The 22,664-nt window shown below is 54.3% G+C and overlaps 8 protein-coding genes across 8 annotated transcripts in view; 3 read left to right on the forward strand and 5 right to left on the reverse strand.

The window, feature by feature from the left end:
- BU25DRAFT_169655 (uncharacterized protein) overlaps window positions 1-1,611 on the reverse strand; it is a 1,942-nt gene extending 331 nt beyond the window's left edge. Inside the window, exons 1-2 of the mRNA XM_033700809.1 lie at window positions 1,250-1,611; window positions 1-1,196 (exon numbers count right to left, since the gene is read on the reverse strand). Coding sequence (XP_033558063.1) covers window positions 113-1,196; window positions 1,250-1,449 — 1,284 coding nt within the window. The 5' untranslated portion in view covers window positions 1,450-1,611 and the 3' untranslated portion in view covers window positions 1-112. The remainder of the gene's footprint in view (window positions 1,197-1,249) is intronic.
- A 692-nt stretch (window positions 1,612-2,303) lies between these two features.
- BU25DRAFT_414040 (DUF1168-domain-containing protein) lies at window positions 2,304-3,631 on the forward strand. Its single transcript, XM_033707185.1, has one exon. The coding sequence runs from the start codon at window positions 2,525-2,527 to the stop codon at window positions 3,134-3,136; it is 612 nt and encodes a 203-aa protein (XP_033558064.1). The 5' UTR covers window positions 2,304-2,524; the 3' UTR covers window positions 3,137-3,631.
- On the reverse strand, window positions 3,346-6,142 carry BU25DRAFT_169701 (glycoside hydrolase family 37 protein). Its single transcript, XM_033700810.1, has 6 exons — window positions 6,063-6,142; window positions 5,789-6,004; window positions 5,669-5,738; window positions 5,500-5,621; window positions 3,690-5,446; window positions 3,346-3,631 (listed from the first exon to the last, which is right to left on the reverse strand). Exons 2-6 carry the CDS (start codon window positions 5,912-5,914, stop codon window positions 3,502-3,504), a joined length of 2,205 nt encoding a protein of 734 aa, XP_033558065.1. The 5' UTR covers window positions 5,915-6,004; window positions 6,063-6,142; the 3' UTR covers window positions 3,346-3,501.
- Window positions 6,143-6,866: 724 nt separating this feature from the next.
- On the reverse strand, window positions 6,867-7,989 carry BU25DRAFT_414044 (uncharacterized protein). The gene is made up of 2 exons (XM_033707186.1): window positions 7,619-7,989; window positions 6,867-7,564 (listed from the first exon to the last, which is right to left on the reverse strand). The coding sequence occupies exons 1-2, from the start codon at window positions 7,718-7,720 to the stop codon at window positions 7,103-7,105; spliced, it is 564 nt and encodes a 187-aa protein (XP_033558066.1). The 5' UTR covers window positions 7,721-7,989; the 3' UTR covers window positions 6,867-7,102.
- A 2,819-nt stretch (window positions 7,990-10,808) lies between these two features.
- BU25DRAFT_169767 (uncharacterized protein) lies at window positions 10,809-12,735 on the forward strand. Its single transcript, XM_033700811.1, has 4 exons — window positions 10,809-11,012; window positions 11,115-11,180; window positions 11,294-12,273; window positions 12,332-12,735. Exons 1-4 carry the CDS (start codon window positions 10,941-10,943, stop codon window positions 12,537-12,539), a joined length of 1,326 nt encoding a protein of 441 aa, XP_033558067.1. The 5' UTR covers window positions 10,809-10,940; the 3' UTR covers window positions 12,540-12,735.
- Window positions 12,736-13,174: 439 nt separating this feature from the next.
- On the forward strand, window positions 13,175-14,185 carry BU25DRAFT_296379 (uncharacterized protein; the record flags this gene model as incomplete). The annotated part of the gene is made up of 2 exons (XM_033701912.1): window positions 13,175-13,559; window positions 13,599-14,185. Coding segments are annotated over 2 exons (972 nt in total), but the record flags the coding sequence as incomplete, so codon positions are not given.
- A 498-nt stretch (window positions 14,186-14,683) lies between these two features.
- Window positions 14,684-15,946, reverse strand: BU25DRAFT_349258 (kinase-like protein; the record flags this gene model as incomplete). The annotated part of the gene is made up of 1 exon (XM_033703241.1): window positions 14,684-15,946. One exon carries the CDS (start codon window positions 15,944-15,946, stop codon window positions 14,684-14,686), a length of 1,263 nt encoding a protein of 420 aa, XP_033558069.1.
- Window positions 15,947-18,258: 2,312 nt separating this feature from the next.
- BU25DRAFT_349080 (TRP-domain-containing protein) lies at window positions 18,259-20,399 on the reverse strand (the record flags this gene model as incomplete). Its single annotated transcript, XM_033703229.1, has 2 exons — window positions 18,259-20,301; window positions 20,352-20,399. The coding sequence occupies 2 exons, from the start codon at window positions 20,397-20,399 to the stop codon at window positions 18,259-18,261; spliced, it is 2,091 nt and encodes a 696-aa protein (XP_033558070.1).
- Between the last annotated feature and the right edge of the window lie 2,265 nt (window positions 20,400-22,664).

A 22,664-nucleotide genomic window follows, 5' to 3' on the forward strand; every position in this document is an offset into this window, starting at 1 on the left:
GGTTTGTTGTGATGGTTTGTTGTGATGGTTTGTTGTGATGGTTTGTTGTGATGGTTTGTTGTGTGACGGTTTGTTCTTCAGCTGGTGTTGTCATTACGGTGTGTCTTATCGCTTAGTATACCTCTTCGCGCACTGTGCCCTCTTTCTCCTGCAGTTTCTGAATCTCCTTCTCGCCAATCTTATCCTCTCCCTGCGTCGCTCCCTCTTCGTTATGCTTCTCAACCTGCATATTCCCCTTGAGCGCCTCCCTCAGAATCGCTTCGCCCTCATCAGCCGCTATCTCCTGACCCCCAATGTCCCTCCCCTTCAGCTCCAGCTCCGACTTCGCCCCCGCATCTTCCACCCCATCCCCATCCCCCAGTGCATCCGCCCTCCTCCCCGTCCCCATCCCACTCTCCTCCTTCCAACTCTGCTCCGTCTGCTTTCTTGCAAGCTTGCGCTCCTTGCTCTGCTGGCGTTGCCTCGAGCTCGCCCTCAGTCTCGACTTGCCATTCGCAGAGGCGGAGAGATGCTGCATGCCCGGGAAATAGTCCGAATCGTCGGAGAAGCCTTCGCCCGGTGTGCGCTGCGGAGGCTGCAGGTGGCGCAGGATAGCAGATGTGCGGGGCACCGTTGGATTGCGCGATGGCGCGTCGTCTTCGTCGCTGGTGGAGGCGTCGTTCGAGGCGTCGTTGGGAGAGGCGGGGGTGGGTGAGAGAGCGGTGGCTTGTTGGGTGACTTTTGTGCTGTGTTTGCGCCCGAGCTTGGTTGGGGTGGGCTCTTCGATGGTGGGGGCGCTGCTGCCGTCTTGTGCTGCGGTCGCGTAGTCTTGTTGGTCCTCGATTGGAGGACTGGCTGTTGTAGCGGGCGCTGGAAGATCTTGCTGTCCCAGGTACTCGACAGTGTTCTTCCTCATTGGCCTCTTCGGCCAGTTGGCCTTGTCATGGTTGCAGCCGTTCACGCAACCGCCCCATCGCCGTATCGGTATGGTGGGCGATGCTGTGAGAGCCGACTGCGAGTGCGTTCTGCTCGGCGTCGTGGACATCGAGCTGCTGCTGCCTCCTCCCGCTGCTGCAGCTCTCCGCTTCAGCTCCGACCATGTTCGTAGCTCGTTCTGCAGTATGTACTTCTTGTTCGTTTCGCTCTGCTTCATGACGATGAACTCGCAGTGGTTGACATTGCGGAGATCCTCAAAGTACTCGACCGACCAGTGGTACCTATTTGGCCTGTTAGCGCCTTGCACTTCCGCCTCTCTGCTCTTCCGACTCACCACTTCATGAGGAACACCCTCGACATCAGGCCATGCGTGACCAGCACACACACACTCGGAAAGTCTTCGTCACCAAACTGCCTCCACAGACTCTCATTGAAGCCACTAACCCGATCGTATGCGTCTGCAGCGCTCTCGCCGTCCGGGATGCGGTAGAAGAAGTGGCCGTAATCAGCGCGCTCCTGCCACATCCTCTCCATCTCTGCCGAACACGGCTGGAAGTTGCCAAAATCCTGCTCTCTCAGCCGTGGCTCCTCGAAGACGGTGATCTTGTTGCGCGGAAAGGGCGAGGGCGTAGGATGGTCCGAAGTCAGCGTGCGCAGAATGCCCTCGGTCGTCTCGCGCGTGCGGCGGTAGGGCGAGGTATAGAACTGCAGAGTGTCGTCTGGTCTGAGGAGCGAGCGCAGCTGGCGGCCTGCTTCTTCTGCCTATGTCATGTTAGCTATAGCCGTCCGGTGCGAGATGAGACGGCACGGGGCACCTGAGTCCAGCCATGCTGTGTCAGCTTCACGCGGTGATCCGGGATGAACTGGTGGATATCGCGGTTCTTGTTGCCCTCCGACTGCGCATGGCGGATCAGTATGATCATCTGCGAGTGTCAGCATGCGGCCCTCGTCGCGTATGTCACGAGGGCTTCACTTACGCGGGGCTTCCCCATGTTGGCGATGTGCTCAACAGCTCGAACGGTGCGAGGAGGGAGGGGTGTGGGAGACTGTTTGGGTATATGTTTAGGAGTATGTTTGGGTATATGTCTGGGTGTATGTCTGGGTGTATGTCTGGGTGTATGTCTGGGTGTATGTCTGGGTGTATGTTTGGGTGTATGTTTAGGTATATGTTTGGGTATATGTTTGGGCGTGTGTTTGGGTATATGTCAAGCGCAGAACAAAACAACCCCGTCAGGCGCAAGGCACGAGACAAGAAGGGCGTTTCGCCAACCTGATCGCTGGTGCAGCTGCGCGGCCGGCACGACCGCCTCGCCGTACCGCAGCTGCGGGCAAAAAGCTCCAGGCACGACCGTCAGCCGTCGCGTCATCTTCAACCCCCCCCCCCCCCCCAAAAAGCTCGCCCTCGCACGCGCTCGGAAATCCTTTTCGCGCCACTGCAGTCGCGCAGTACCGTCACATCTACGCTATTCGACCACCCCTTGGGCGCCTGCAGTCCGCCCGCAGTCCGCCCATCTAGACCTGCGCGCAGTCCGCGACCGAGTCTCCACCTTCACCGGACCCCTAACATCAACACCTCCAACCCTTCTTACACACCCACAAACCTCGCACCATGTCCGAACCCATACCCGAATCAATCCCTACAAGCGCAGACCCCCGCTCGCACCGCCCGACAAAACGGCGCGCCCTGACGCCCCGCGCAGGATACGCCTCGGACGTCGAAGCGCTCTTCGCAAAGCCCGACAAAGAGATACACATCCCCGGCTCGGCAGTCTCCAAAAAAGTCTCTGCGCCCCCGGAAATCGTCGCGAACGTGCAAGGCTCCTCCGCCGGCGCCGGGTCCGGGGAGTTTCACGTGTACAAAGCGAGCCGACGAAGGGAGTATGAGCGACTGAGGGCCATGGACGAGGAGGTCCAGAAAGAGGTTGACGAGAAGGAGTTCCTGGCGAGGAAAGCGGAGCAGGAAAAGAGGGATGCCGAGAAGACGGAGAAGAACCGGGCGAAGAGGGCGAAAGCTTTGGCGCGGAAGCAGAAGGCTAAGCTGGGGAAGAAGGGAGATGCGGCGGCGGCGGAGGGGGACGGGAAGGCGGAGGCAGGAAAGAAGAAACTTGTGCCGAACGCGAATGGGGTCAAGACGGGGAACGGGGATGGTGCGGCGGAAGCGGAGGGTGGAGAGGTGAAGACCACAGACGAAATTGGCTTGGTCATCGAGGATGATGACTGAGAGCTTGCGCAACGGTGAGAATGAGAAACAATGAATGGCGAAAGAAGGTCTCATCAAGTGCTGATGGTGGCTGTCGAATCGTCATCCAAGACAGGGGTAACGCTCAACGCATGCAGTATCCTGCACAAACTGTACCGTGCAAACACATGAGTTGCACCCTCGTGTCCGTATTGAGCCGACCAGCGCGGAATTCACAGTGTGACAAATGTGCGAAGATGGGTAGGACGGTATCAATATCATTCGCTGATCATAGGTTTCTAGAGTCTACGTAAAGGCAACGCTGTCTACTGTGCACCATGCTTTTCTCAAGCATCTCCAACGCCGCTAAGCAAGCACACTCCAAAAGCTGCTGAACGTATGAGCGCTTAGTTCAGTCCAAGGTTGGCCATGGCCCTTTCGTAGTCGTCCCACTTGGTGAGAGCACCGAGTGCGCGACGCTGGTGGGCGCTGAGAAGCGTCATGCCGTAGATGTAACTGGCGTTGACCCACCCAAAACTACACGTAGTCAGTACAGCATTCTGTAGCATGGTGGGGGGGATTGCCAAAAACTCACCCTTCGCGAGGCACGCCCTTGAAGTCACTGCCCTGGTTTCCGTACTCAGCCTCGACCCTGTGGGGGTCGATCTGCCTTGTGACATCGTACTTCTCGACAACGACTCCGTTGAAATCAACGAAAGCCTTCGAGACCATGTACAACCATCGGTAAGCCAGTCGCTGGGCCTCCTCATCAAAGCCGTAACGCTGCAATCCAACCCAGGCAAGGATCTGCTGCGGCGCCCAGCCAAAGGGGTAATCCCACTGTCGGTTGGGGCGGTCAATACCAATCTCGCCACGGGACTTTTCAGTACCCGATACCAACCCGCCGAATACCTCAAACAGCGGCAGGGCTTTGTCGACAAGAGCCTGAGCTTGTCGTGGTGTTGCCAGGCCAGACCACATCGGCCAGAAAGTCGTTGCGGATTCGTAGTTGGTGCGTTCCTTCTTTTTAGTGTTATAATCAAAGTACATACCGGCCTTCTCGTCCCAGAGGTACTGGTCGACCCTTTGACGTCGCAGCCTCGCACGACGTTCCCAGCTGGCAGAGTTCTCAACCTGGCCTGGCTTCATGTCACCAGCACAGAACTCGGCTGGGATAGGGAGCTTGTCGCCGAAATGATTGCGGATAACACGACCAATATCAACCTCGTACTTGTACAGCAGTGCGTTGATATCGACAACTGCTAGATCAGCGGCGACGGTCTCGAGACGGTAGGAAGTGTCGTGTCCAGACTCTCGTACAGCGCGGTCGTGCAGGAAGTACTCGTCCAGCTCCTCGAGGGTTTCCTTATCCACGCCCTCGCGGTAGTTGTATGCCTCAACAAACTGCTTGAAGCTCATGTTGTGTTTCTGGGCGTAGGGTTCGAGAACGTGCTCGAAATGCGAAGCTTCTGTCTCAGGTGGCACACCCTTACCGGTAGGTCGGTAGCGTGAGAGACCTGTGTCCGGATCATATCGAGGAGCCGCCATCCAGACCGAATGGTACTCCTTGATGGCCGCGAGGATGGCATTTTTGAGAAAGTCCAATGCGCCATCTTCGTGCTTGATGCGTTCATAGACACGCAGCGCCATGTCAGTCAGGAAGGGCGGTTGTGATCGGCAGAGGTAATATGTGCGGTTGGCGTTCAAGATCTTGTTGTAGTGCTTGATGCAAAAGCAGAAATGGATGACCATCGACTTCACCAAATCGACACGGTCGTTGACAAGCAGACCAAGCGACTCCATGTAGCTGTCCCAGCCGTAGAGCTCGTTGAAGCGACCGCCAGGTACAACAAACGGAAGACCCCTCAAGTCCTTCTTCCCAGTCTCAGGGTCAATCCATTCCTCCATGGCGATAGCGAGCAGACCCGGTGCCTTGTTCAGGTCGCGTACGTACAGCTCATCGTCGACAGGCTCCTTCAGCCATTGAACGTCGAGGCGCATATCTGGGTGCTCTCTGGCGATTCGAGTGTAGTATTCGTACTGTTCGGGAGCGCCTTTGGGAATGTATATGCGTGGGCGCGGGTCGTCTGTCCAGTCCTTGGGGTCGACACCGACCTTTGCAATGTTGGAACCATCGATGCGGCGGGTAAGGCCGTCCCAGAATGAGAACTGGATGAGGCGAGAGAGGCGGTTCACAGGGTTCTCGTTCAGTCGCGCTTCGTCGAGTACAATGGTCTTGCGGCCATAGTCTTTGGCAAGGGTGAGCTCCTGGAGCAGGTTGGAGAGCATGTATGTGCCGCGCACATCGAACTTGTTGTGGGCATTGGATGCCAGGGTACCGAGAGACAAGACCTATCCTATGTCAGCATGGCCAATTGGCGCCTCGCCGTTTACTTCGAGCGCACCTTTGGCCCCTTGTCGTCGATTGTGATCTGGTAGTTTCCGTCCGAGTCTTCTCGGGAAAGGAGCGTCTTCAGGGTCTCGTCGACCTGAACAAGGAAGCGGCGGGGTTGGAGGGATTGCTCGTCTGTTGCTGTCAGCGCAAGTACCCCCGTGAGTGCAATGTCGGCTGACCATGACTGATACGGCGTCCCTGAGACACGCCCTCGGACAGCGAGGCATTGCGGGCAGAGCGGTCTACATTCTGTACTCTGTCAGTGCCTTCAATCGCTGCCCAAGTCACATGCCACTCACTGCCGAGTAAGTACGTGCTCTGACATGCTTGCGCGAGTGGCTCTCTCCGTAGTAGACCTGCGGTGTTGCCAAGGGGTCGTGCGCGACGGTGGAGGTACGACGGGGCTTTAAGGATTGCGAGCTCATGCTACGGGGGTCTGACAAGCCGGTACTGCTCTTAGGCGGAGTGGGAGTGTGTAGTGCTGGGCGCTGAAGATACTGTTGCTATGGCGTAGGCTATGACCTAGTGTTAGCCCGACCGACGCATTGGTGGGGACGAAGAGGTGGGGCCTACGCTGTGAGAGATGTTTCTAGGAACAAAAGCTGTCACACGATGGGCGTGCAATGCGTAGAGTAAGGAGAGTGTAGGAATGAGAATGTCGGTGAGGCAAAAGCTACTTGGTATTCAATTCACAATGCAATGCAGGTGCTGTCACGGTAGCTGAACGCCAGCAGCGAACGCCAATCGCAGCTGACGCCAGTGGGCGAGCGGATCGTTTGATTCAGGAAAGACGCAGGTCTCGGAGTCATTGGCAGCATGAACGATGGCGCCAGAAGAAGTTGCGATGTCTCGTGCAACCCGCCCTTTCTCCCCATCTCTCCTTGCTCTTCAAGTCTCGGAACCAAGCGTCACTCCTACCATCCGAAAACCAATTACGTCATCCCCACAATTTCTACTCCATCAGCGTCTCCATCACATCACGACCCCATTGCCCTTGAATTGCTCTTTGTGCCTGTTTTCGTTTTTTTGTTGCGCATGCACTTGGCGCGGCTGCATGGCCTGCTGCGGCTGCGACTGGCTCGGCCTGCAGGTCGGCTGCCTTTGGAGCGTGGGTGTGCAGCTTCACCCCACGCGTTGCACGAAGAGCCTCCACTTCACACAGCTTTGGAGGTACATGATAACATCCAGCTACCTCGGCATCAGTAATGTACTGCGGTCTGCACCATGTTGTCTAGGAGCTTCAGAACATGACCATGTTTATCATCAGGCAGTACCGTCGAGCGTGTCTTCCCAGCCCTATGCGACTGCGTTCCATGGCTGTTAACAATCTCGGCTCTCCAAAGCATGCCGCCAGCTTCACGCATTACGCAACAAGTGTGAGATATTGTGGTATTCATTCTCGTCCATTCTCGTACATTCTCGTCCGTCGTGGCTCTTTCCGAGGCCACTATTATACAACACGAAGGCATGCGTCGTGTCTTCCAAGAATCTCTTGGGTTATGCAAACAAAGAAAATAGTAGCGTTATGCCAGTCAATGAAGTCGAAACCCAAACACCAACGCTAAGTATGATCAACCAAATCCAGCCAGCACTAACATGCTCAACACTCGGATTCATGCCGCGTTCCTCTCGCTTCGCCTCTTCTTTCCGAGACTCCTCCAGCTCCACTTCTTCTCGCACCTCTCTCGTACGTCCATTTGACTCAAGGTGTCGGAGTCTGGCCGTGGGCTGCCACAGCTGCCGGAGAACCTCGACTCGGTTTCGATGCTGCCTGTGTCGACGCGAGCCATCTCGGAGGCGAGCTTCTGCAGATCGAGTCCTTCGGCATCAGGACACGACAGCTTGCGGTCGTCGATGTCTCCATGCGCCATGGCGAGGAAGCCGGATGTGAAGCAGCCACCATAGATCTTCAATGCCTCCAAGGATGCGGCCTTTCTCAGGGCGATGTTGTATCTCCTTGCGTCGTGGTCCTCGTCCCCAGACTCGCTCAAGTCATCCTCGAACCGATACAGTTCAGAAGACTCAGCCCATGTACGGTCTTCAATGCACAAGCGGTCCTGAAACGCAGTTGTGCGCTACGACTCGATTATCAGCTACCGTCACGGTCAACGTTCAGACAAATCACGTACCTTGGAGTATGTCGAGCTGTGCAGTCGCAAGTTTTCTTCGGTAAGGCAGCTTTGTCCTGACTGGACTGTATTCTTGTTCTTCATGCTCAGGCGGCCAACCATTGTCGACTTGTAGGATGTACTGAAGGAACGCGGAGGTTTCTGACTCGACAAAGTTGCTTAGGAAGATCACGTCGGAGGCTAGTGATGGAGTCGGAGTTTGCTGAGCTAGTGAGGTTGCTGATGGGTGAATGGACAGCTCAAAATACGGTGCCTGCCTGAGTATTATATACAAGCATACAAGAAGGCATCTCAGCTGGCGAACAACGCGTCTTCCCGCGAACGGACAACTTGGCGCCGCCTGCATCCTCTTCTTCAAGGATTCCTATCCACCACCAAAGCGCCAGTAACGTGGTACACGCCAACGGATCCTGCCACATCGCATTCTTGTTGTCGCTTCTCGGCCTGGATCAGCGCTTGCTCTCTTTCGGTTCCTGTCAACGCAGGGGCCCCATAGCTGATCCCTGGGGCCCGAGCGCAAGAGCCCGTACCTTCACTACAAGTGGAGGCCAGTGGCTTGCGCACCCAATCAGGGGAGATGACCACGGATCTGGGAGACAACAAATCAGGCCCCCAAGCCTTCAACGCAAGCCTCAATCGCGACACGTGGTCGGCTATTCCGACCTTTCTATACAGTTGCTTTTGCAGATGCTAATGCCGATTCATCCTCTCAATAAGCTTCTCAACCACATGAGAAGCCAATATCAATGCCGAAGGCATCACAATTCGCTGCTCGTTTCAGGCGTTATGCTATGGCAGTCGCCAGCGTTACGCAGATGATACAGCTCGCAATCAAACATCTTGAAACACCTCGTCGCAGACCCCAAGGCTTTGTGCATCGCGAGCCCATGCCAGCCTACATCCTGCTGCATCGTGGGAATTGCAAACTGAATCTTGCGGTCATCATTGGAAGTTTTGCTTAGATGCAGGCCCCACCAGTTGACTGCGGTCATTGCATGGTGCGCAGAGAATGCATCAATCTGTGCGTTGTCTGCGGCAAGCGAAACACTCGGCACAAATTCCAAGGCTGAAGGCTTGAGAAGTTCACCAATCTCACTGCGATGCAAGGAAAGCGTTCCTGACAGCTAGGATGCAGGGATCTATCCTTCATTTGGCTGTGGCACAGGAGCTACTTTTCCGGCCCATGCGACAACTCCACAGTTACACATGGCTGGCAATCATCGCAAATCATATGCGGCACCTCCTTTTTCGTGCAGCTTCTCTGTTGTACTTTGTTTCTATGCGATTCCGGCGAACAATTTCGACATGGGATGAGAGATGCTGCACTTTGGCAGGGATAGGGGCCGATGCTGTGCTTTCGGAGTCCACGATAGCTCAGCTCAGCCAGAGAAACGACTTTCGCTAGTCGTTGTCAGCCTCGCTACTCCCGGCTACTGTATCCACGTCTACCGCCCAACACCAGCGAATTCGCTTGTTGTCGGGGATACCGTACTGGTGTCAATGGTTCCTTGTGCGTTCACACGGTCGGACTTTTGAACCGATACCGTCGTCGTTATACTGAACGGTACACGGTGCAGCACGTTATTGCTTTGCTCAATGCGCGGCTCGCGCGTCTCTCAGCGTGACCACGCTCCAGACCACGCGATCACAACAACATCAGCACCTCAATTGTTGAGCTGCGTTGACCCGTGGACGTGCAATCTGTGAGAGAGCGCTTACTTGTCGACTGCACCAGTGCACGCAGTACCAAGTGCTTTCCTAACCCAGTCTTAGGCACTGCGAGCCCAATTACTCTACTGTGAGGTCATCTGCATCCTTTGTGCGCATCTGAACGGCGATCTAACAACATGGCAAGAAGATCTGGCGCATTCGCACGCCGTATCGTGTTCGCAAACCGCAGTCGTGGTGCCGTCAGAACGGCAGGCCCCTGTCGAATCCCTGTTCACATCCCCAGAAAACCGAAAACGAGGTTGCGGACACGGACAAGGCTGCGCAATGCAATTGCGATTCGGTGACGCCGCTCCACATCTATGTATAATCCCTGCAGAAAAGGTAAACATTTGAAATGCACCCCAGTCCCATCTCATCGCCGAAAGGATTCAGATCTCTTACAGAGGATTCTGCGGCACAATGCGCAAAAAATAGCTGAGGATGCACGCGAAGGATCTTGCAGTACATTCTAGGTACACGCGCCTCGCCGACCTTAATATGAGTACGAGGCTGCCCGCCCCGTTTTGTCCAGCAGCCTGGTTCCGGAAACGGTGCATCCGTGTGAGCACGGGAGGTAAGAGTGACGTTGGAAGTCGGCGTCCTGAGTAGTGGAGATACAGAAATGACTCCTGTCAGAAGGTGGAAATGATGTGAGATGCGCTTTTGGGAGTGACTTGAGAAGCTGTGCGACGTGGGTGTCGTTTGGCTGATCCAGCGGTGAGGTCGTCGGGTCTAGTCTATGGCGTGGAATGGGAGTACAAACGTGAGTACAAACGTGAGTGAAGCGAGCTTTGTGTCAGCGAAAGATCATGACAGCTCTCCGAAAGTTGCAAGACTCAATTGCTGATAGTCTTACAGTGATCCGACCTCACGGTGCTCAGAAGCACAACAACTCCGGTCTCCTTGCACATCCGTTGCACATCCAATCACTGAACATCGGTTTCGAATACATCCATCCCAAATCACCACTTGGGGTGTATCGATTCTTTGGTTCAATGAATACCAGATCGGACTACTTTGCCATCGGTGCGGCCCGTGAAGTTGGCGAGAAGGTAAGCTGAAGTCAGCCCTTGCAAAGGGTTGAAGACTCCAATGACGCCAAGGGGGCACCTACTTGCATCATGAGACGCTCAAGATCCAAAAAATCCACCCGGCGGCAAGAATAGATATGGTGGCCGTTCTGTGTTGCACAGCCGGCACACACATTCATGCAGAGCTGTCGAGGCCTTGTAATGGTACTCGCTGGTGGAGAGGGGTAACGACCCTGAAGCCATCGAGTCTCGATATGTGAAGCCGACAAGCGAGATGTGGAACAACCTGAGTGGTCACAGATTGGGATCAAAAACATCGAGTACAGATAACCTGACCACGTTGATCAACGATTGGGGTTCAGGTGCCTGACAAGACTGGTTCAGTGCCGGATTACCATACGCTTATCGACTCCAAATATGGCGACATTCAACGTTGCTTCGTTTGGTTGCGAAGCCCCTGGACCCTCTGCTTTTGCGCACAAAAGGTGCCTGCAAACTCTCTCCTGTCGAAATGCCAGCGTCGACGAGGCCCTCGCCACAGCACCACAGCCAGGCTTCGGCACGGTGATACCAGCCTTACGATGTCTGTAGTCAGCAAATCTGACGACCGGATGGACTATGGTATCCCGAAGCTGTCTCAAGAGGACAAAATTGTAAGCCTTCCCTGCATATGTTATGAGGTCTTGACCGTTAAACTCTACGCGGACTCTGGTGATGACTCCTTCGAATGCGAGCATTAACACGATACGAACCAGACCACCTATCCCATCGACTGGACACCGCCAGTAGACATTCACTTGGATTCCTTGCAAAATGATGCGGTTAGTCACTACCCACAATCCGAGACTAGGTGTTCTTCGACATGCAGACATCACTGTTACCCGCATCGGCCTCCAATCATTAGGTTTGAGCTACGATTGACAGACGACCGCAGTGTTTTACGCACCAGACTCGCTCTGGGCCGCTCACTACCGAAGAACGAATCCAAGGCGCTATTCACCGTCTTTCTGCCATCAAAGAAGCACAGCCGGACAAACCAGACTCATTGAGTTCTTCATCGAGTGCTAGCACTGCTGGGGAATGGAGTACGCCGCCTACACCAACTACGTCACCTTCTTTTCCCCAACAATTCTCAACGACTCTGCCTTTCTATAATCCAGTCCCGTACACTCCGCCACGTGTGTCACAACGCGGTGTAGGGGCACAACCACGAACAACTAACCCCAAGCTAGCAAAAGTTCGGCCAAGCTATCGGGCATCTGCTTTGCGGTCAGAGGTCCGCTACGATTCGATAACGCAACTTGATGGTACCCCCGAATCTTCAGCTCAGGACCCATCTAGGGCGGAAGACTCGACTCTGAACCCTGAAGATGACCGAATCACTTCAGACCCGACAGGCAGTCCAAGCAACTTTCGGCATGGACCGTCAGGTATTATACCTCATTCAGCTCTACCGACAGGATACTATCCCAGCTTGGCCGTCCAGGCTTGCATTCGCATGCCAAACCGGCCAACCCGTTCGATTCGTGCAGCTGAAGAGGAGTACCGCTTTCCTCCCAGAGCAACTTTCATTAAAGAGGGAATTGCGTGTTCTTCAAGCCCATGTACAGCGCCTAACTCACGATACAACACGCCTGTTGATACGCCTTTTGTTACGCCTTTTGCTACGCCCCCTGATTCTTCAGCCAACTCAAGGGCACCCTCGCTACGAAACTTCAGGCATAACGGACGTGTTTGGGCTGAGATGGAGATCGACACCGACTGTGATGAGCGCTCTGTCGACTCTCTCACAACCCATGTCGGCGGTACACGACCGACTGGCGCGCAAGTCCCTCGTGCACATGCTCACCCTGGTGGTACGCACAACATGAGCGACATCAGGACGGGTATCCCGTTTTGGAACCACGTCAACGCGTGAGTCTTTTCTTCCCTGCATCCACATGAAGACCACTGCTGACATTCTGGTTCACAGCAAGAAAATAGCCAAGGAAACCCGTGATTGGGAGAAGAGAGCCGGCGATGCCCAGCTCCCTTCCCGCTCATATTCTATCGATTCAGAGACCACGAAGGCGTCACCGCGGAAGCTTCGTGCGCTGATTAGAATGCTAGAGAAGATCTTCTGGAGGCTGAAGATAAAAAGTGTCTCGCAGACTTCTCCCCCACCGACAGACTGGTCATAACATATACAATGACGAGGATGAGAAGAACTTATCCGCGCAATCTGAGTTTGAGCAAGGAGTTTGGGTAGAACGGGCGTTCTTTCGTTAAAGTCGTTCGTTTAAGCGGGAGTCACAGGAAACACATATACGGAGCGGCGTTATATTTTTCATATACATTCGCTTTCAGGCAACCGAGCATATACATTCATTGAAGACAGGGCCGTTTTACGTCTTGCGCAACCGCGGAAATTGCGTGTTCTTCTGATCAGACTTACTTGCAATCGTTGTCTATTATCAGCCCATCCTGACATCCTCATATCAACATACCCAAGCATGCTCTACTGTAATAGGCTCAAATCGAACTCTAAAAATCTTCAACAGCCGTCTGCGCGTGTGCAGCAACACACCGATGTACCAATCCCAACCATTTGCTCCTCACAAATCTGCTCTTCACTTTCACTTCCTCGTCATTCCATTTGCCTTACTAAATCTGCGCATCCATGTCTCTCGACATCTTCAACTATCTACAATCGCCTAGCTCCCAACCCACCACCTCTATCCAACTCACAATGCCACACGCCCTCGCTCCCCATCCCTCACCCGATCCACCACCCACCCATCATATCACCGCCGTCGACGCTACGAGCGGCCTCACCGCCGAAGATACATCGCGGCTGCAGGAGCTTTTGAAGTGGAAGCTACGCGGTATCCCCAAGAACCATGTGCCAGATATCCGACTCAGCGATATCCTGCACTGCACACCACGTACACGTCTCCCTCACATCCCAGCGGATCTCGACCTCGCGTTCTTCTTCCGCAACCGCGGGACTATCGACTCCTTCAACTGCGTGCCGCTAAAAGAAGAGCTTGGGCAGGGTGAAGATGTGACGAGGGCGGTGTGGTTTTATCGGTTGGACAGTGTGAGGCAGTTTCAAAGGTGGCATGATGGTGTAAGATGGAACGTTGCGCTCTTCACCGCACTGCTGGCGTCTTCCACGCTCCCCTTCCCCCTCTCCCTTCCTCAGAAACATAACCAGAATCGTGACGAGGAAGTAGTAAGGGGACGCGAGAAGGGTAGAGAGGTGACGCTGAGTCCTGCGGCGGTGCGGTTCATGACACTCTACCTCTCCGCCGTCCTTGAACACCATTCAACACCCTCCACTTCCCCTTCCTTCGCAGTAAGAGAGGCGTTCGTCCGCGTATGGCGCACCAGCAATTTTGACTTGTTCATGGTGCATAAGAGTTGGGCGAAGAAAGCGCTGCAGCGGGAGATGAAGCGGCTGAGTAAAGAGTGGGAGAAAGAGTTGGATACCGCGAGAGGGGAGATGGGGAGGCAGGAGTATGACGAGAAAGTCGCATCATTTGTGGGGAGTTTGATCCCTGGGCACGCGCAGCAGGATCTGCCGCCAATGGAATGGGCAAAAGGAGGGGGTGGCAGTAGCGAAGATGGCAGGGAGGGAGATGAGGATATCGTGATGCAGGGTAGAGAGGGGAATGAACTATTGGATGCGTTGAGGGGACCTTATCCGAACGTAGGGCAAGACAAAGGCGATGGACGGACGACGATGAAGGACGAGGAGGGAGCGATGGTGTGCGATTTACGGACTGCAATCAGTTGTGTGCAGAGCGTGAGGCCGGGAGATATGTTGCCGGTGCTGATTCGGCTTTCCCAGTCGCGGAGGGGGTACCGTAGGCTGGCGGCGGATGGACTGTATGGTCTAGTGGTTTAGGGGCTAGGTTAGTGATAGCTGGGCCTGGTCTGGGTGACTGTTTGGGTTCAGGGTTTAGACGAAGGGCGAGATGTGGATGACAGATTCCAGACTCAGGGTCAGAGTCAGGGTCAGGGTCCTGCCAGAAGACGGTCCGCCATATTCGGAGGCGGCAGTACAATTCTGTAAAGTGTACAACTCTAAGCAAAATGTGAGAAGGACGTGTTTCTGGTGAAGTAACTTCATGTATTCTATTGAGACATTGTCTCTGAGGTGACACCTGAACCTGGTGTCTAATGCAATGCCAACGGGTATCTAGCGAATGTCCAATACCTTCTCTTGGACTCCGATGCGCCGGTTAAACAGACAGGTGAAAGACGTAAAGAAATAAATTTACATGGCGACGATAGTAGCCATCACCGCTTGGTCGTACCAATCTGCAACGCATGATTCGAGCTAGATTATCGAGCCCACCTTCGTCGTAGCGCGCTCCAATTCGTACCTCCACTCAGCCACATCAACGCGCTTACTGACGTCCTTGACGAGTACCTTGGCGAACCACTTATGCAGATCGAGCCCAAGAGCTTTCGAGAGACCCTTCATCTTGCGCACGTTCTTGATGCCCGCATCATCGTATGCCAGGCATTGAAGAGGACTTCCGGATTTGATCATCTCGCGCTGCTGGTACTTGTTGTGCCTGAAAGCACCGAAAGGCGATGCGCCGATAATCAGAAACAGTAAGGTGATGGCGAGAGACCAGAGATCGGTGGCAGCGGACGGCTCTGCAGGTGCTGAACTGCTTAGCAGGGAAGGGTCGAGGTAGTCCCAGGTTCCGGCTCCGAGTGGCGAGGCGTTGTGAACCTCAATCTCTGGAGCTATCAAAATGGTCGATGAGAAGTCAGAGTAGACAATCGTTGGTACAGAGGTAAGATCTGCAGGGGCCCTGAATGTGAGAACGTTCGCGGGCTTGATGTCTGCGTGAATACAGTTCTTGCCTTGCATCCACATGAGACTGTCGATGAGGGCCAATGCCAGGCGAGGGAACACGGCCGCAAGTTTCGTAGCGCGGAGATCTTCGTCGAGGTTATTGAGGTCCTTCTTGATCCAGTCCTCCAATGTTCCATCCATGGCCTTCAAGACTAGCGCATCGTTGCGAACATCCTGGCCGAAGAATTGTACGACGTGGTTATCGGAATCTGGGAACTGGGATAGATAGGACAGAATCTTCGCCTCTTCTTTTAGAACTTTGCGCGAGCTGGTGGACGCAGGAGCTTTTATGGCGTATAGTGGTGGTACAGCAGGGAAGGTATACAGCCCGATGGCTGAATCGTTCGACTTCCTAGGGGATACAGGGGGCGACTTGGTAGCAGAAGGTGGTAACAGGAAGGGCTGATCAACAGACTCCGGTTCGCTTGGGGCTGCGAGGTACACATCGCTCCATACACCTGAGCCTATAGGTCGCTTTTTGCCTTTATCATCAACCAGTATCACGTACTCGAGTGTCTCGTGATCGAAGACTTGAAGTGCGACAGGGTGGGAATGTATCGAGGGTGAGCGAGGGACAGAAGCAGTCGATGCTGTAGATCCTTGGCGCGCCAGAGTATTTAGGGGACCACAGTAATCAGACGTAGAGCCGGAGGCGAAGTGTGAGGGAGATGTTGGTGTTGCCGGCGGTGTGATGGCACTACTGCCGTGTATCTTCTTGTCTTGTATGTCCATCCTTTCGGGATGCAGACGCGACGGTGAGTCTGGCGGCGTCGATACTGATATTGACCTTGAGGTTGGTGGACCTGACTCCTTCTTTGATGCTCCTGTGAACTGCTCTAGCGTGCAGCGACCTAGGTCCAGTTGATCGTGCAGTGTATCCTCTCTGGCAGATGTAGTGTTGGTGGAGTCCGGCCCTGATGAAGGCCCTCTTGGAGGAACAGCAAGGTTATGGTAAATGGCCATGCCGTGACTGTGTCCTCGTGACGAATGTTGAGTTTGAGAAGCAGTACCGCGGTCACTGCGTGAAGGCGTGTGAAAGGGTAACCTTGACTTATGAAACAATGCCGAAAGCCAAACGGTTTGAGGGCTTTGTGAAAAGAGACGAAACCCTGACAGGAGCCTTTGGGAATAACATCCAACCCGGTATTGGTAAAGTGTGGTCTGGGTGATTTTTTGTCTGGCCACCAACCAAGGGATGGTGCTGGGGCTATGGCAACGGAACCGAACAAAAAAACGGGAATAAAGTTACAACTCTTGGTACAACAAATCCGGGGCAATAGATCGCATGGACGACTCAGTGGAGGAGACACATCCTTCGGTTCATAGAGGCGGCGCGCGTGGAGTGCCCGCGACGAAAAGGTGATGCGTGCAGTTTCGACAGATCCGGACAGCCAGCGACTGTTAAAGCACCGACAGCAATCTCGCGCGGGTGACACATGAACATAAGGCTGCGCGCTTGAAAATTAGGCTGCGGCTGGTATATGCAACTTTGGATCGAAAAGGAAGCAAGCCTGCATCCAGAACCCTTTCACTCGAGTTTCCTGGTCGGGCTGTCGCGCTGGTGCCGGGGCGCAAAAACGCGGATCCTTAGCCTCGGATCCCCAATCAATACACACCCTCGTATCAACGTGCGTGACTTGATTGGCCTCTGCGACGTCTGAAATTACTCTGACATTTGCATCTGGTTCGACGTGTGCAACACGCTGCTACGCGTGCCACGGTTCGAAATCTGTCTGGACGAAAATGACATGTCTGACGAAGCTTCGGCGTAACTCGACTGTGAACTGGGAGATTGGTGCTTCGTGACGTCGTTAGCAGCCGTTGCAAGTTCCGTGTGCAACTGATGCTATCGAAATCGATAGGCCGTCCGCCGTACTCATCGTGCCAGAGCCTTAACCAACATGTTGATTGACTGTGGCTGGCGTTATCGTAAACTCCGACCCTCGAAAGATATCAGCAATTTCCAGTCCCACTGAAGATAAGAAATCGCATCTCCTCGCAGCTCTTGCGACAATCTGTATGCACAGTCAGTCATGCACAGTCTGTCATGCGTTTGCCTTCAGCATGCATGTTTCCCTACCCTGTCAAGCAAGTTAGCCGGTAGCTCCGACTGGCTTGCTTGACTGGTGTACTCCGCAAACGCAGCATGTTGACGTATCCACGCTCGGCCGTTCGACGCGCCAACGGAAGCTTGGTGGCTTGCAGTATAGTGGCGAAACGCCCAGGTAACATCGTGGTAAGGCTGCGTCTGGGGAACCTGGTAGTTTGCACCGTCACGGCGTGCTCGCGGGACTCGGTACGGTCGGTATCTGCTTTGGTGACTTGGCGTCGTGATGAAAGATCGAGGCCAGGGAACGATAAGGTAGGTGGATCAGACAAAGGTGATGTGAGGTGATGTTGAAGATGCAGAGTTGGGTGTGGAGGAGGAATGTTTTGGCATAGCATGTGCTGGTGTCTGAGATGGGAAAGAGCATCTGGTCGACAACTGGAGTTTCAACGCACCGCTCTGCTGCTACTGTCAGCTTACAACACACATGATGCACACCAAGGCATTGGGGATGTTTGAACTTAGTTGCGGGTAGCACTTGACTGTAATTCTATACACTGCCTCATCCAGATATTGAGGCCTATCGACTACTCTCCACTCGCTGTCGCTCTTTCGAGCCGGCTGTGCTGTGCACGCCTGATATAAGAGCAATGACTGACCGTCCCGTATGCGCCGTTAACAAATGAAGGTTGCCTGAGACCAGAACACTAAGAAAAAAAAAGGGAAGACAAGACAAGAAATGGAGGTTAACCACCCTCTATGAAATGAAGATCGAACCGCCTTCTTCCAAACGGCAAGAAGGGGCTGGCAAAAGAACGCCACCGTTCATGACCATATTCCAATGCTCAAAGACATGTCGTGGAATTATGTATTTCGATACAGGATATATGCACACGCAATGTTTCCCATTAATATTTCAGATCTTGTTTTGCACAGAGGAGCGACCATGACCATACATGTCTATAATCTTGCCCACCTGCTCCTCGTGCTCCTGGCGTCAATTGTCGTAACCAGCTCCTCGTTGCCATGGGCTCGGGTTGTTTGCCGCTCGGTGCTGCACGTCGTCTCGTAGACTGCCCTCCCGTCCGTATGAAGGGGCTGGGCTGGCATTGCTGCGATCGTAGAAGGAAGGGGGTGCGTGTTGTGTATGTGTGGTGCTGGCAGGGCTGCGAGGTGGGGCAGGCTGGTAGTGCTCGTTGAAGCCGCCTTCCTTAGCAGCAATCTGGCGCTGCTCCTCCGAAGAGTAATCGTCGTCATCATCGATGCGGCTGCGCGAGTGAGTTCCCTTACCCTCACCGCGTGCAGTCGCGCCCAGAGCATCGAGCTCGGTTGTCAGCTGGGTTTGCGACTTGATGAAGGAACCACGGTCGTCGCGCATGGGCTGGTAACGTGTGTCGGGGTTCTTGGTGAAGAGGGCGAACCCAGAAGAGACGAGGAGCATAAGGAGTAAAATCAGGGAAAACGCGGCGTTGAAAACGAAGAAGATCACACCCATGACTCCGGTGACAATGCCAGGCTGCTTGAAGACTTCAGTGAACATCAGCAAAAAGATGGCGCTGAGGAAGTTTACAGCGGCGATGGCGATGTTGAAACCGTTGGTCTTCTTGTCCATCCACGGGCGGAGTACAGAGACACCGATGAGCAGAGCGGCCTCGATGATAACGAGTGCAATGGCCTGAACGGTACCGTTAGACTGGGAGAGACCGACGAACATGGCCTTAACGAAGAGGTAGGCGAGCCACGGAATGATGAACCAGTAAGCGGCAGCCTTGAACTGGACGTACAAGAAACCCCACTTGTTGAGAGCGACAGGATCCGAGTAAAGGATGTATGCGGGGTTCTTGTGCATAGCGATCGAGCGCTGCGCAATGCGAACGACCTTGGAAGAGGCCCAACCGAGAACACCAATCATGGTGAGAATGGTGAGAATAGCCAGAACAACCTCTCCAGCCGAGTCGCGCTGGGTGAGCTCCCACAGGCCCAGCATCATCATCTGGGGGAACCCGATGAGCACAACACGGAACAGAATGCCCTTCAGCACAGTGCGCCAGCCATTGCGGAAATCGATGAACTTGTCGCCCTTCATCCTGCCAGCCTTGGTGAGACCCTCGCAGATAAACTTGAAGGCGACTACACCAATAACGGTAAACAGGACGAAGATCATGAAGAAGGTGTATCCAGTAAAGAAGATGTTGGTCGTCTCAATGCGGGCCTTGAAGCCGACACGCTCGATGCCGTGCAGGACAAGACGCTCGCCACCAGCCTGGGCTTCGGTAGCAGCAGCATTACTGCGATTCATGAGACGCTGGACGGCGCGGGTAGCGAACTTGACTCCATCGATCGCACGCTTCATCTTCTTCTTCTTCTGGACCTCGACACTGATGTACGCCAGCTGAGACAGGTAGGTGGTAGGAGTTCCCCCAGTAGCGCGCTGGTACCAAGTGGCCATCTTCTGGAGGAAACCAACACGGATGATACCCATGGACCATTGGAAATTTTGGGTCCAGGCTGCGACGATAGGAGGCAAAGGCACAGCGGTCATGCCAATGAAAGCCTGAGCCTGCATGTAACCGAACAGCGACATCGCATTAGCGGCAACGTGCGCGGCGGTATTTGAGTGTCCTAGTCCTGAGGTAACAGCGGAGGCCACAAGGCCGAGACCAGCAATCACAGCGGTCGTCCACGCGACGGCCTTTTGCTCGACTGAGTGTCCGTTGGAAAGCTCGGCTTCGACGCAAGCAAGCTGAACCTTGGTGTCCTGGTCCTTGATCTTGATGCGGACGACGGCGTCCAGGTCGGGAACGGTGTAGGCGATTCCGGGAATAGAGCCCATAATATCTTGAGAAATGTCTAGGTTCGACTTGATTGTGAGAGGGCCGGCGTTCATAGGGCACATGCCGGAGAGATCGGTGTTGCCGCAGGGATCGAGCACTTGGTTCATAGCGCTGTAGCCGTAGACAAGCAACTCCAGATCGGCCTCGACCTTTCCTGCGATGTTTGAGATACCTTCGATGTTGAAGGCCAGACTGCGGTTGTTTGGCTGTTTGGGATTAGTGAACGAGCCCTGGCTGGCTTGCAATAGAGACGTACTGTGAAGACGACGTTAAATAGTGTTGCGCTGAAGCTGGAGTTCGACATGCATGGGTTCAGTGACTTCGATTCGATACGGCGCTCATCGTCGGCGGCAACAAAGGGCAGGACGGTCGCCGCCAGCGCAAGCAGCGACTTCGAGAGTGAGAGACGCATGGTGGGTGTTGAAGGTGTGTATTAGGGTGCGGATGCAGGCGTCGTACTCTGCGAGTACTGCGTTAGACGTCGCCCAAACCAGCGGGCGGCGAATTTCCGGGAACGATTGTCGAAATGGCCTGGACCGGGGTGCGACTGTAGGTATATCGAGTAAATGCGAGATTGGAGGTCCTCTAGTGAACGAACGACGGTGTGGGGACGAGTGTGGTGGTGATGTCGGGGTGGCAGGCGCAACTGGGAAACTGGGCAGTTGGCTGGCGGCGGTGGCAGGGGGCAAGCTAAGAACGGGTTGAAGGGGTAACGAGTGGCCGGTGATCGTCAGGACCTTGAAAGCTCCGTTGGATACAACCCAAAATAATGAATTAAAACTGTCGTCACAGGTCCTCTTGCTGGTTTGAAGTGCCTGAGGGAAGAGGAGAGTCGAGACAAAGACAGCAGTAGGATCCCAGCGGGGCGTGAGCACGTCTATGCACGGTGGGTGGATAAGGGGGTGCGAGACAGGACGAGTGTGATGATTGGTCCACCAGGATTGCGCGGCTGTTCCGGCCCAGCGCCCAGCTTAAGAGAGGATCCTCAATACGGCTGCCAACAGGACGATGTCGCTTTCACTGCGAGCGGCGAGCTTCTGAAGATCTCTAGGCTGCTGAAGGCGGTCTTTCAACGAAAACGCGTGCTGATGTTGCTAAAACGGGCTTCTCTTTGAAGTTCCGGAAACGCTGAAAGCGGCAGGCGTAGGGAGGAAACCGCGACACGGTGCTCCGCCACACTCAACACGAAGCAATTCAGCGCTCTCAGTCCTCCAGGGCTCCCCATTAATTTCGAGTCCCAGGGATTGGCCAATCACGGCGCTACTCACGCCCATTTTGTGCTGACTGATGGCGCCCACTCGCCCAGCGCGTGCATGTTCCAACAATTTGCGGACTCCGGGTTCTCGCTGCGAATACGCTCTGCACTGTTCAACTCAAATCTCACTCGCCGCAGGTGACCACACCACCACGGTCAAATCGTTGCCATTACACTGTGCAGTCCACTGTATTTATGTCGTTACCTGTCACCACGGCTTGCGAATGCTTGTACGTTCTGTCATGCGTTTTGAAGTGCTGCGCTTCTGAGTTTCTCGTACCCCATCCGTGCGCCTCAGGCCTCAACTGCGAAAATCGAGACGCGAACGGTGCAACTGCGCCCAGAATCAGCCTCCGTACCGCTCGTGTCCGACATACGAGAAGAAAGCGCCCGCTTGGCTGGCGAAATCGACGTCTCATTGACATTGAGATCTTCGTTAGCGTTTTCTGGGTCCCAAGCCCAGCGAACACCGTCAGCGTACGCGTCGTCATCCATTGCGTGCATTCCAAACGGGTGAGACGGCTGCAGCCTCGCCAACCACATGTTGGCGCAGCTGAATACCAGTGAGGCTATAGCAGGTCTTGAAGAGGGTACTCACGATGCTTTGGAAATACCCATAAAGCAATGCAAAACATGGCATGCTCTAATGATTTATTGCCATTGCTATAGGTCATGTGATGCTCACATAAACAGCTCAAACACCCAGAATTGTTCGACGAGCGCAACTCATCTGTTTTGACGAACGCAAGACGGCCCACAAGTGTCCCTGACGATTATTCTCTTCGTATGGAGCCTATTGTTACGGCAACAGGTCATACAAAGCGAACAGACACGCAGATACCTGCGGGAGAGATGCCGCACTGCTGTCACTCCAGCCATATCGCCTGCATGTGATGGGTGAAGCTGTCTGCATGTCAATAACACTTCAAGGCGTGCACACTGGTGACTCTATATAGCATCTTCTGGAGGCCTTCGACAACAGACCAGGAACGAGCAAACGAATAACATCGTGGACAGATTCGTGTCTAGCTGAACGCTTCTCAGCCATTGGCAAGGAAGCTAAGGATAGTCGTCCGCCCAGCCGTTTCCCAGATACAATACTAGCATTATATATGCAAATGTTGATGCTTAGTGTTACATACAACCATATGACGTTGAAAACAAGTTCTCCCGTGCCATCCGCCGTCTGTCAAGGCACCGTTTTCAGAAGGCCTGTTGAAGTCGTACTTTAAGCAAAGCTTGGATGTAAGAACCGTACCAACTGTTCTTCCTCATACTACTCACACGATTGCTATCCAACTCCTATCCAATCCC

The sequence above is a fragment of the Macroventuria anomochaeta genome (genome assembly GCF_010093625.1).
Source record: "Macroventuria anomochaeta strain CBS 525.71 unplaced genomic scaffold BU25scaffold_34, whole genome shotgun sequence".
NCBI classification, from domain to species: domain Eukaryota; kingdom Fungi; phylum Ascomycota; class Dothideomycetes; order Pleosporales; family Didymellaceae; genus Macroventuria; species Macroventuria anomochaeta.